Source organism: Eptatretus burgeri, chromosome 15 (genome assembly GCF_056783735.1).
Source record: "Eptatretus burgeri isolate ZD-2024b chromosome 15, Ebu_testis_v1, whole genome shotgun sequence".
In the NCBI taxonomy this organism is placed as follows: domain Eukaryota; kingdom Metazoa; phylum Chordata; class Myxini; order Myxiniformes; family Myxinidae; genus Eptatretus; species Eptatretus burgeri.
The window spans coordinates 55,217,432-55,231,724 of NC_140975.1; the positions used below are offsets into that span (position 1 = coordinate 55,217,432).

Consider the following 14,293-nt stretch of genomic DNA (forward strand, 5'->3'; position numbering starts at 1 on the left):
ACAGTTTGGGCTCGGTAACAGCTCGTTTCACTCGAGGTCCGTCGAGGGTGTGAATTCCCCAGTAGCTTTGTCCGCATGGGTAATTAGGTATGTTGAAGTTTGGCAATTGACCCTACCCCATGCGGTCGAATTATTGGTGATTCATGGTCCAGTAAGGGACCCGTGCCTTTCAGACTTATCCAAAAGGCACGACCTCAATTCCGGTGTGTTTGGTGGAGCCGACTCTACTGCTCCCTCTCGCGGTCGTGATCGCCACCGATACCCAGCCCCGTAACAGTATTGCGTGTCATCATATTAATTTGTCATATATTTCTGATACATAAATGACAGCAAGAAGACTTCAAGAAAATTATAATTTTTGCATTCAAGGATACCTACAAGAAAAGGGTGTTCGATTTTACATTCCTTATGAATTGGAGCATAGACACGGGCAATTTTCAATTAAAAACTGGCCTTATACTGATGTTTAAAAACCCACAAATGGAGATTTGATTAAAATATTAAATAAAAATGAACTTCTAAAGGTGATGAAATATAAAACTCTTTTGAAAAATCATCAACAAATCTTATTGGTTTCCAATTATGAGAAAAATAATTATGGATTCAAGAGTATCGCAGAATCCATATGAATATATGTATGATATTCTATGGGGTGAAAGTGTTTCAAGGATAGTAAGGGATGAGGAAGGAGTTGAAGAAACTGAGACAAGAGAGAAGGAGAAAAAGAGAAAGAAGAGAGGGAAAAGAGAGAGGAGAGGGAGAAGAGAGAGAAGGAGGAGAGGGAGAAGAGCGAGAAGGAGGAGAGGGAGAAGGAGGAAAGAGAGAGAATAAATAAATATAAAAATATGGAAATCAGTGAGATTATAAAAAGATCAAAGGTATTACAGAAAATAAATAAATATCAACTTTCCGAGGAGGAAAACAAAGAAGTAACAAGTCTATTAGAAATATTTGCGTCGACTATTAACATCGGTTTCAGGGAGAAGATTTAAACGAGAAAGTGGAGATAAAGAAGAGAAAGAAGGAAAAGATTATATTATTGATGATGTTGCTGTGATTGACTTTGTTTAAAGTTTTACTTTTTTTTCTTAAATAAATGGAGGAGAGAGTGAAGACATTTCTCAGGATTCTTTATGTTTTAAAAATTAAGATTCAAATGTGCATGTTGGAAACTAAAAAGATTTTTGCACTCTGCAGGAATTTTTCACATAAATAAATGAGTTATTGTCTCAAATGTAAAAATATCTCGTATGTTAAAAGTAAAAATAACAGGGTTATACAAAAAGGCGTATGTTCGGTGTGTGACTCAAAAAAGTGTCAATTTATCTCCAAACACAAACGAGGGGGAGATATACAAAAGTTTTTATCAGGAAGTAAATTTACAACTACTGGAATACCAGGGGAATTACATCTACCAGGGTATTCTTTCTGTGGTACAGGAACAAACTTGAATAAAAGATTAGATGAGGCTGACAATCCTAAACCGTGGAGCAAACCTATCAATGGAGTTGATGAAGTGTGCATGAGGCACAATATTGATTATGGAAATAACACAACTTTGGAAGAAAAACATGAAGCCAATAGAGAAATGTTGTATAATTTGTCTCTGATACAAATCCAACCTTGAGAGAAAAAGTTGATAGGTTCATCGTGAAGAAGATGATCAGTGCTAAATTGAAACTTGGGCTTGGAAATTCAAAAAACTTATAGGCTCTAATGATGTCATTAATATTGAAGAGCAATTAGCTGATGAATTACATAAACCAATAATCACCAAGTTTCATAGAAGGAAGGTTTATTCCAAGGAAGTTGATTATATCTGGTCCGCTGATTTGATTGAACTCAATTATGATAAGGGTACAAGTATGCTTTAACCGTTATTGATTTGAGGAGTAGATATGTGTGGGTTGTTCCTTTGAAAAACAAAACAGGTAATACTCTCATGTTAGCTTTCCAACAGATATTCAATAAAAGTAAGAGAAAACCTAAAAAATTATGGTATGATGAGGGTCCAGAGTTCTAAAACAAAACATTTATGACTTTCCTTAAAAATAACAACATTACATTATACAGCACCTTTAATGAAGGAAAAGCGGTTGTTATTGAGCATTTTAATCGCACTTTGAGAGACTATATAAAAAATTCACTCAACTCGGTTCTCAACAATGGGTATCTTTAATTCAGGACATTGGAGATGAGTACAATGATACGATTCATACCTCAACGAAAACTAGGCCATGAGAAACATTTACAAAATCAAAATATGAAAAAGAGATTAATGTCAGAAAGCCCAAGTTCAAAGTTGATGATATAGTCAGAATATATAGGTGGAAATCTCATTTTGAAAAAGGTTATACCAAGCGATGGACAAATGAACTTTTTAAAATTGTTGATGTCATCGGTACAGTTCCTTGGACTTACAAATTATGTGATTTAAAGGGGGAAGGGATTTTAGGTTCATTTTATTCACAGGAATTACAAAAGACAATGATAAATTGAATTTTTTTTAACTCCGCCCCTTTTTTGACTCCGCCCACACAAGCCACATCCACACAAGCCACATCCACACAAGCCCTACTCACAAAAGCCACATCCACGCGAACCCCACCCACATAAGCCACATCAACAACCATCATATCCACATAATTAGTGAATCGTTTATTCGTTCCCACACACACAACATGTTTATTTAATTATTTTATCACGTTTGAATATAACCAGATTATCACGTTTGTCGGCCTTAATAGCCAGTTCACATACCGAGCACAACGTGGCGGTCAATGGCAGAAAGTGACGCAACGAGCAGGTTGACTTTCAAACAATGGGGCATTTATTTTCAGTCGGCATGCAGTCAATGAATGGGGGGATGGGGACGAGACACGAGCAAAGCCTACAGCCGATGCCTATTCAATCATGTACACAATCATGCACTTAATCAGTTCTACTTAGGAAGACAAGGCGCCACAGACTTTTATCCAAAACCAAGGAGAATAATAGGGCTCGCGGGCCTTTATCTCAAACTCGGAGGCCTGGTTGACCGAGGGGCTCCAAGAGGCTTGGCAGGTTACCTGGCCCCGCCTGGTGGCGACTCGATGGTCTTCGGATCGGCGACCCTTGGTGGCTCTGTTCGTTCTGGTGCGTCGCGAATGCGTCAGTCACTTGGGCGGCTTGACTAGCAGCTTGAACGGCTGCTTGGTCTGCCTCGGTGGCCCGGCTTCGTCACGGCCCCTTTCTGGCAAGCCTGGCCGGCGACTCTTCGGAGGAGCGAACGGGTCTCTTGCTCTTTCAGAGTTGATGCTCCTTTAGAACCCGTTCACTCCTCAGCATCGCCCGACCGTATCAGGGCCGTCTGCCTGGACCCCCACGCTCCGCTGCTGCCGCTGGCTCCGACCACTCCAAGCTCCGTCTTTCCAGCTCCCACCAGCCCCGACTCCCGACTTCTGATCTCCACCGGTGAACGACCCGTGAACAACAACCCGTGAACAACAACCCGTGAACAACCACCACATGAATCTGCCCGAGTTCTGCCCTTATATCGGCCAGGAGCGAGCCGTTCCTTGATCTTTCAACCCAAGGCCAGGCTCCGCCCACTGTTTGCCTCTGACCTTTCACCCCTGGTGAGCCTCACGGGAAACCCCAAGTTTGACATCACAGGGTGCTTTCGTGGAAGTCGCTCTGTGATCCAGTTATGCAAATTATGTTCGTACCACGGCGAACAATGGCGGCTTGAGCAGTGGTGGCGTTGGGGAGCGTTGCTTGTCGATGGTGAGGAGTTTTTGTAGGATGTTTCGAAATTAAAGACAGAGAAAGAATAACAGCTAACTCAAAGATGCACAGCCCGGCACACGAACAAGACCCATTATACATCGGTGGGGGGAATCTAACCTGAAACACGAACTTATCGAAATAACTGATCTCTGGGGAACCTGAATGGTGTTCTGTGAATTTCCACAACCGTAACAATATTATGATATTAATAAAATAATAAATATAACATTTACCTCCATAAGATAGTGTCGTGTCAGATTCCTCCAGAAGATTAAGTTGTGTGTTTGGTTCATCCAGAGAAGTGTTTAAACTGAAATAATAATAATAATAATAATAATAATAATAATAATAATAATAATGAGTTAGTAAGTAAAAGACAGAGACAGAGACACACACACACACACATACACATATAAAAACACACATACACATGCACAAACACAAATACACACATACACACACACATATACACACCCACATACACATATACACACAAACACACACACATATAAACGCACACACACACACACACACACACACACACACACACACACACACGCACACACACACACACAGGCAGAGATAAAGACATAAAGACACACAGAGGGATAATTTCTCACCTTTGACTCGACTCATTCAAGATCAGAGGACATGAGAGGACTTCTTTCTGGCCAACAAAAATATCATTCAATTCTCTTCTGAACGATCAAATGTCTTCAAGGAAGTCATTCATTTTTAGCCACTCATCGTGTAATTCAAAGACCTGTTCTAGATTAGTTATCAACGATATTCTTATTGGGGACAACCTATTAGAAAAAGACACACAATCATTATTGGTTGTATAGTGATTTAATTCTGTATAAAACAACAAATAATGAATTGGATTAAGGATCTCACCTGTCATCTTGTGAAAACGATTGATCCGCAAGGTCAGAGAAATTATCTGCACAATCCATTCTCTAAATAAAACACTCCGCACGCCAGTTGGTTTAAATGAGTAACTTGATGACATAATGGGAAATTTCACAACAATTGTTTTTCAGGGTGTGTCCCACATAGGAAATGACTTCAGAATTTTTTTGGCTTGGTTCGGGCGAGGCAGCTTGGCTTATTTCAGACTGACTCATTTTAACACGAAAATGAAACCCTAACCTAACCCTAACCCTAACAGCTTTGAATGATTTTGAGAAAACCTACGTTTAAAAGCTGTTTTTGCTTGCTTTTCTTTCGTGCTTGAAGAGATAAAGTGAGTATACTGGATGGAAATGAATGTTATAAGAAAATTAAGTTATTCCCTAAAGTAGAACATGGACAAATATTCATTGGTTCGCTCTTTGAGTGGAATGAAAATATAAAAGGACTGTGATTATGTTGGGGGGAAGAAGTGCTTTAATCAGTAAGTCTCAATTTTACATTTGCTTGTATGGGAGGGAAGGGGATAGGTGGGGAGAAAATCAGTCTCCTATTTTGGGCTTTGGGGCTTGAGTCAGAAAGTTTTTCCCTTTTCCCCCATTCATTTGAATGGGAGTCCCAGAAACCCCATTTATCATCTACACACACACACAATCCCAAGTCCTCAACCACCCCCTTCCAACTTTGTTCTCTTTCTGCCCCCCCCCACCACCACCACCACACGCAAACTCTGTGCTCTCTTCCCCTTTCTTAAAATCCTCAACCCCCCCCCACCCAACCCCTCAAAAGCTTCAAACCCATCAATCCCAACTCTGTCCCCTCTTTGCCTCCACTCCCCCAACCCAACTCTGTCATCCTCTCTCCTTTTCTTCTTCAAGTCCTCAACTGCCCTAAACTCAAGTACTCAACCCTCTCTTCCACACCACAAGTCTTCAACCCCCCTACCCTCCCAATGTCTCAATCTCCCTCTTTCAACTGCATGCACCCTCACCATTTCTTCCTGTTCTTAACAACGTTACACAGGGAACTTTGGGCCATTCGTCCAATCATGCCTGCGTTGTTCCTGTTCCCGTTTGTTGAAAACAATGTAAAAATTAAATAAAGATCGAACGTTAAATTCACAATTCCTTCCCCCTTTCTTCACTTATCCTCACTATAATTCACGGATCATTGTTTGTGTGTTTGTTCATTTGTCGCACTGCTCCTCCTCCAGTTGTGAGCAGATTACATCCAGACTTCCTACGTATGATCAGCATGACCCCAATTAGTAAATAGGAGTGTTTATGTATTTGCCAGTGATCTTGAGGGGGGGGGAGGTGGGGGATGGACACAAATTCTCTATGTAAGTGTGTATCGTGCATCGCCGCCTCCAGGTGGAGGAGGGTATTACAAGTCTTCACCATTTACAGTGCAGTATTCCTGACCCACGTTTTCCATTGCAGTGAGATATTTTGAATTATAAGCAGTGGGTATGTTTTAACTTCATGGGTTTTTGGGTTGTTTTTTTTGTTGCATAGACAGAGCTGTCAGTTGCCAACACAACAACCAAATAAAGGTATACATCAGAAGAACATGTTGCATGCTTGGAACAAGATGGCCCAAGGGGCGGGTACTCTGTTAGTATCACCAATTTTACAAATAAATTTGTCCAAAAGAAATGTTTGTATTATGATTGGTTTAAACCATGACAACGCAGCAACTCACGTACAGTCATTATCTTCAGTTAAAACAAGCCTGTAGCTCTGTAGCGACGTGTGGTGAGGCGAGCATAGTGTCGCTAATAAAATTTCAAAGTCATCAAAGTCAAAGAACAGTCATCTTGAAGACCTGAAGGGAAGAATGACATTGAAGTGGATGTGGACATTGATTCCGCAGGTGGGAAAAATGAGGACCAAATGAATGGAGGTGAGCAGTAATCCTGGATTCAGGTAGGTTTACCAGAAGGGGGTTGATGGTGGACCATGTGTGCCCTGCAGAAACTTGGAGTGGGGGAGGGTGTGGAAGGGACAAAGCACGGAAGTTCAAGTGTGCCAAGGAAGGACTTTGTACGTAGGAGGATGCCCAGTCAGCGGCTGGAGTTGGAGGCCAATTTTGAAATGTGGTTTGCTCCATAAAGATCATGGTTGAGAGTGAGACCCAAGAGTTGAGTGATTGGACCTCTTTGAGAGGGTTGTTGAGAAAGTACAGTAGATAGAAGGGTTGCCAAATGGTCCTTTTGGAGAGATATAGTGAGAGTGTGAGATTTTTCACGATTTAAACACATATTCCAAGTGTTTGACTATCTTGTGATGTTTTTAAGGTGTGAAGAGAGGGAATAGGCTGCAACCTGCCTGTCTGAAGGATGAGGGATGTCACAGCAGAGGGTGGAGTCTTCAGCAAAGAGATAGGGGATTTTTGAGAGAGCGACTCAGAGCGATAATTTATGAAGATCAGGAGTGGGACTGGGCCCAGAACCGTGCATTGGGGGCACTCCAGCCTTGACAAGGAGAGGAGATGAAGGGATTCCATTGAGTGCCAAACATTGGCTATGAGAGTAGAGGAAGTCAGTTAGTCAGTAATACATGTGTGAGATTGGCCTTCGATACCATAGGCAGAGCGTTTGGAGAGTTAGACAGGATGCCAGACTGTATCAAAAGCACGAGATATATCTGGAGAGACGGCCTTGATCTCATGTCTGATATTGAGGGCCTCCATCCATTGTTAGGCGAGTCGAAGCAGCATGTCCAAGGTGGAATGACCTTGTCTGAAACCAAATTCGTGATCTGAGGTGAAGTTGTTGGAGACAAGGAAGGTTTTCTTTTCAACTGTGATGATGGATTGCATGACCTTTCAAAAGGATTGGAAGTAAGCTAATAGGTCTGAAGGTAAGGGGATCAGTTTTGGTCCTTTTTTATGATATTGGTGAATTTCCAAGCAGATGAAAGATTACCGAGCGCAAATGACAGGGTGAAAATGGCAGAGAGAGGATGAGCAAGACCAGGAGAGAAGTTTTTAGATCCTCGAGGAGGATCTCCAAGTCTTACTCACGTTGGTGTTCTTCATCTTCTTGTGGACTTTTTTGTTTCAGTCTACAGTTGTCATCGAAACTTCCTGAAACTTGGTATATATATATATATATATATATATATATATATATATATATATATATATATATATATATATATATATATATGCAAAAACACCCCACGCAAACAGTGACCATCTCCGATTTTGAAAATTCCTCTGAGAAAAAAAGTTATGACGTCAAAATATCTCCGCTAATGGAAATCGCCTAAAAAATTATCTCCGAAACTAGGCAAGCTTTTTGAATTCTGTTTGCAGGAATCGAACAGGGCATTAGCAGAGATGAATTACCGCACATATGATGCATCACTATGACGTCATATCAATTTTTATGACGTCATTCCTATTTTTTAACATTTTTTGTTTCACAACCCAGAGTTTTCATCTGATCTTCGTGAAACTTGCCATGTATATGCAGAAAGCCCACGCGCAGGCAGTAACCGTCTCCGATTTTGGAAATTCTTCTTAGAAAAAAAGTTGACGTCATAATATCGCCGCTAATGGAAATCGCCTATACCATTATCTCCGAAACTAGGCAAGCCGTTTGAATTTTGTTTACGGGAATCAAGCTGGGCATTAGCACAGATAATTTATCGCAAACCTGATACATCACAATGACGTCATATTCGTTTTTATGACGTCATCATTAAGAGGACGAGGATCTTAGCTCATTTGAGCTTGTTTTAGGACACAAGCTGATTTTAGGACAAATGTTGCTCTGAGCCCCCAAAGATCAACACGAAAAACTGGTCAAGAATGGGGAACAAGTCATATGTCTGTTGCGTACATTCTAAAAAGTAACAATTACTACCCTTACAGAATCCAATTTGTGCAAGAGCTTCACAAGGATGATTTAGTGACTGGATAACAAAACATGAATTGGTGCAACTTCAATTTATTACGATATCATGTTTAGTGATGAGACTATTTTACATCTCAGTGGTATGGTAAACCGGATCATCACTGCCATTACTGGGCGAATGAGAACCCCCCCCCCCCCGATTGAATGGAAAAGACCCATGTTCAGAATGATCCGAGGGTAATGGTTTGGTGTGGCATCCATGGAAAAACTTTACTCGGACCATAGTTTCTTGAAGCGACTGTAACTGGAGAAACATATGTAGCGATGTTCAATGAAGTGTTCGAGCCTGACTTAGACGATATGCCACTTGCAACGTCCTGACATTTCTGGTTTTATCAGGATGGGGCACCTCCACATTTTGCTTTGGTAAGTCCGCACTGGTCAGATGCCATGATACCAGGACGATGGATCGATCGGTCGACGTGGACCAGTGGAATGGCCCCCGACATCACCAGACTTGATTCGTGTTGACTTTTTCTGATGGGGCCATTTGAAATCTGTTGTGTGTACCAACCGTCCCATGAACAATGGAGGCATTGATTGAACGTATTCAAGAGGAATGTCATGGAATCAGTATGGATTCCGGATCCGGATCTTCATCAAAATCGAATGAATTCGTCCTTGTCGAACACACACAACCTCTCCACCAAATTTTGTCCGAATCCGTCGATAACTTTTTCAGATCTCCTGCTGAGAGACAAACAGACAGACAGGGGTGAAAACGTAATCCCCGTCCACGTTCGGTGGCGGAGGTAATTCGGACTAGTATCACACAAAGCAATGTGCAGTCAAGTCGTTGCTAAGTTGTTTTCATTGCGCTAAAATGGCGGCGGCCGTCGTTAACCGGAAGTAACCCAAAGTTGCGTCCACCCGTTTTGGAGCAACGAACCCGCCAGGAAGCACGGATTCTATGCTCTTAACGATTTAAAGAGTTGTAGATCTTACGTTGAACGTTTCAAGAAAGGTTATTGTTAGAAGGAAGCACAGACAAAAAGATGCACTCATATATCTATAATTCCAGCAATCTCTGTCTGTCTGTCTGTCTGTCTATCTGTCTGTCTGTCTGTCCGTCTGTTTGTCTGCGACCGCCGTTTCTCGACGACCGCTGGTCCGATCTGATTGAAACTTGCCATGAATATTGCCGGGGACCCCCGGAGGTGCCTTTTCAAGGTTTGATGTCAATCGGACGAGCGGTTCCCAAGTTACGGCCATTTATCTGTTGACCAATGACAAGACACGGTGCTATGACGTCACGAGCGACGTCACAATTAATGTGTATTAATTATTTATTTTTTTGCACGATTGACGGTCCAATCTGATTGAAACTTGCCAGGAATATTGCTGGGGACCCGCGGATGTGCCTTTTCAAGGTTTGATATTAATCGGATAAGTGGTTCCCAAGTTACGGCCATTTGAATTTACCCAAGGGAAACAGCTGTTTCCCAAGGGTTTGAAAGCTGTTTTTTCATAAAGGTATGAATTAATTGTTGTGCTTGGTAGACATTTGTGAATACATTTACAGAGAGAGGGGCGAGAGAGGAGGGGCGAGAGGGGGGGCGAGAGAGAGGAGGCGTCACAATTCAAGCGAGGGGGGAGAGGAGGAGCGAGAGAGAGGGGCGAGAGAGGATGGGGGAGAGAGGAGGGGCGAGACAAGGGGGGAGAGAGGGGGTGGGGCGAGAGAGTGGGGGTGTCACAATTCTTCTTCTTCGTTTCATATGACGTCACAATTGACGCTGGGGAACTGAGTATGTTTCCCAAGTTATGGCCATTTATGATACGGTTGGTCCGATCTAATTGAAAAAATGCCCCAATCCAGTCGTCGTTTACGAGAGCGAAGGAACGAAGCTGCACATACGGGCCCGCACCTACGGGTACGCACCTTCGGGCCCGCACCTATGGGCCCGCACTAGTCTATCTATAATTCCAGCAATCTCTGTGTGTGTGTCTGTGACCGCTGTTTCTCGACAACCACTGGTCCGATCTAATTGAAACTTGCCAGGTATATTGCTGGGGCCCTGAGGATGTGCCTTTTCAAGGTTTGATATTAATTGGACAAGTGGTTCCCAAGTTCTGGCCATTTATTTACAAAACCAATGACAGGACACGGTGCTATGACATCACGATGACGTCACAATTGTTCTTTGTTGGTTTTTTTGCACGTACGGCCACGCACTAGTTTTTTAAATACCTGAAAATGAATTATCTTTCTTTGGAGAAAACTGATGTCACTTAAAGCAGTTGTTTAATTCCACGTGATGTAACGTGAAAGCTGTAGCTTCAACAAACCTTGAAGTTTAATCACTTCCGGTTTTATACGTTTCCGTGATAATAACTGGGCGGTGTCTTTTAGGTTGCTTAAGCGATCTTCAAACGATCTTTGAAAAAAAAAAAGGCGTTCATATCATTCTGTTGTCGGATATTAAAAATTATTTATTATCTCTGTAGATTATTAATGGTACGTGCATGATCTTGTTTCTGATTATTAATAGTTCGAATCGAAGAAGAAGAAGAAGAATAAGTAGAAGCGGCCGTCGGCGTCTGCCTCCTTCCCGATGGCGACCATGTTTGCGGACACGTTGCTCATTGTATTTATTTCCGTGTGCACAGCTCTACTTGCCGAGGGTATCACGTGGATGCTCGTGTACCGCACGGAAAAGTACAAGAAGCTGAAGAGCGAGGTCGAGCGGCAGAGCAAGCGCTTGGAGAAGAGGAGGGAAACGGTGTCCGAGTTCGCGGGTAAACTGCAGAAGAAGAAGATGGAGCGCGAGGAGGAGAAACTGAAGATGAATAGTCGCGACTTGTCCATGGTCCGCATGAAATCCATGCTGGCCATTGGCTTTTGTTTCACCGCTCTCATGGGAATGTTCAATTCGATATTCGAGGGCCGGGTCGTGGCCAAGCTGCCCTTCCAGCCGCTCGCCTGGCTCCAGGGTCTTTCACATCGGGGTTTGCTGGGCGACGACCCCACGGATTGCTCGTTCATCTTTCTCTACATATTGTGCACCATGTCCATCCGACAGAACATTCAGAAGCTCCTGGGTCTCGCCCCCTCGCGTGCTGCTGCCAAGCAGGCCGGAGGCTTTTTGGGCGCACCGACCCAGGCCTCAAAGTTCTCTTAGGGCCGAGAAGCCGGGGTAAGGGGGCACAGTTTGCGGATTAAAGACCCTCCCTTCGTCTTGTACCTCTGGTTATGCTTCATAGAGCCTCACCTCATCGTGGCTGGGGGTCATGAAGACTGCCTCACATCATCGTGGTTGGGGGTCATCAAGGCGGCCTCACATCATCGTGGTTGGGGGGGTCATCAAGACGGCCTCACCTCATCGTGGTTGGGGGTCATCAAGACGGCCTCACATCATCGTGGTGGGGGGGTCATCAAGACGGCCTCACCTCATCGTGGTTGGGGGTCATGAAGACTGCCTCACATCATCGTGGTTGGGGGTCATCAAGGCGGCCTCACATCATCGTGGTTGGGGGGGTCATCAAGACTCTCACCTCATCGCGGTTGGGGGTCATCAAGACTCACCTCATCGCGGGTGGGGGTCATCAAGACTCACCTCATCGCGGTTGGGGGTCATCAAAACGGCCTCACGTGGTTGGGGGTCATCAAGGTGGCCTCACCTCATCGTGGTTGGGGGTCAAGACGGCCTCACCTCATCGTGGTTGGGGGTCAAGACGGCCTCACCTCATCGTGGTTGGGGGTCATCAAGACGGCCTCACCTCATCGTGGTTGGGGGTCATCAAGACGGCCTCACCTCATCGTGGTTGGGGGTCATCAAGACGGCCTCACCTCATCGTGGTTGGGGGTCATCAAGACGGCCTCACCTCATCGTGGTTGGGGGTCATCAAGACGGCCTCACCTCATCGTGGTTGGGGGTCATCAAGACGGCCTCACCTCATCGTGGTTGGGGGTCATCAAGACGGCCTCACCTCATCGTGGTTGGGGGTCATCAAGACGGCCTCACCTCATCGTGGTTGGGGGTCATCAAGACGGCCTCACCTCATCGTGGTTGGGGGTCATCAAGACGGCCTCTCTATACTGCAGTTAAGGGTGCTTGTCGAGGGTTGCGTCAGACTGCCTGATCTCGTTGCAGCTGTTGGTTAAAGATTTTGACCTCTCACTGTTGCTGCAAGTGAAAGACCAGTTTTCCTGGTTGTCGAATACTGCACATCTATCCTCACTTTCCATTTACTTTGCTAAAAAATAAAAATACACAAACAACCTTTTGCTCCCAGCAGCTTATTCACTTTATCCATTCATCGTGTTTACATCCAGCCACTGGTTTAAGATGAAATTTATACTTTGTCAATGTTTGTCAGAGTGAGATTCTCTTCCCTCTTCTGTGGTTATTTGGTTTAATTTTTTTTTTTTTTTAATGAATCAAACTGGGATGTAAAAGGCCATTGATGTGGAACGGTAAATGTTTCTTATTGCCAGCATTTTTGGGATTGTACCCACACTATGTGCACTAGCATCGCTGATTGTTCAACTCTGTTGTTTGTTTTCAATTAGTGCAAACAGCACACACATGAAATATTTCTCATCAACAATTTAAACAGTATGCATCATTTGAAACATTGGCTTTTTTAAGCTGGATTAAAGTTTATTGTACAGCAGAATGTGTTAACTTTGGCAATTATTTCCAAAGGATACGTACATGACGAGGCCATGCTCTGTGTCAGCATGAGTCGCCTTGACTGTTGATTCACTTGAACTTGAAATAAAGATGCAATTCATGATGGTGAAGATGACTCCAAATTGCAATTAGAAATGCATTACATGATTTTTCTTTTTCTAAGGTTTTTTTTCCATAAATGCGACAATCCTGGGGGGTTTTCTGTGGGGGAGAGGGGGGGGCACAGTTCCACACCTTACCTACCATGTCACCTCCAAATAGACCCCCCCCCCCAATCCAAATTTCCATCCTTGGATTATCTATCTTGTCCACCCCATTCCTACCCACACCTATTGTTTGCCAAAGTCTTTCTCAATCCTGGCCTTCTACTCTGTTGTTGGTATTTCTCTCTTGTCTCTCCTGTTTTATTTTGCATCCTGTTACGTCCTGATCCATTCAATCTATGTGCTCTTCCTTGAGTCTCGACTGTGTACACAAAAAGAGAAATTCAGGGATAAGCTACGAGAGCAAAATCGGCATGGGAATTTGTACACTATAGTTCATACGTCTTGTTATCACCAGCTGGCAATAACATTCTGGGTTGGCACGACAGCACTGCCAGAAAAAAAGTGCTCATACACAAACAATCATGGCCACAGGCCAACTATTTACATGCCTGGTCAGCTTAACGGTAAGGGTGGTGGGCTTGGGATCCTAGGATCCTGAGTTCAAATTCCCCTTGGCTGTTGAATTAATACCAGGTGGGGTTGGTTGACTCTGCCTGTCATCCTTCCGAGGTCAGCAAAATGAGTGCTGGTATCCTGTGTCGAAGTGGTGACCCATCCAGGATTGTGCCCAACAGCCAAGGAGACTGCTTAGGCAGCAGCAACGCTCTGCACAGAGTATGGTCCCAATGGATGGGATGAATGGCTAACTTTAAGGGCCGATTCCAAATACCTCCACCAATAAACATAACCATCTTGCATTGGGGGGCAATACCTTATCACCTGTATTGGTGTGGACAAAATAAGGAGTATAAATTTGGAAAGAAACCTGGACACTGGTAAAGTTATAA

General features: G+C 43.6%; 1 protein-coding gene across 1 annotated transcript; it reads left to right on the plus strand.

The window, feature by feature from the left end:
* Positions 1-11,095: 11,095 nt before the first annotated feature.
* Positions 11,096-13,349, plus strand: TMCO1 (transmembrane and coiled-coil domains 1). Its single transcript, XM_085856046.1, has one exon. The coding sequence runs from the start codon at positions 11,158-11,160 to the stop codon at positions 11,722-11,724; it is 567 nt and encodes a 188-aa protein (XP_085712172.1). The 5' UTR covers positions 11,096-11,157; the 3' UTR covers positions 11,725-13,349.
* The last annotated feature ends 944 nt before the right edge of the window (positions 13,350-14,293 follow it).

Coding starts and splice junctions, on each gene's coding strand:
- TMCO1 (XM_085856046.1), top strand. CDS start 11,158: ATGGCGACCATGTTTGCGGACACGTTGCTCATTGTATTTATTTCCGTG.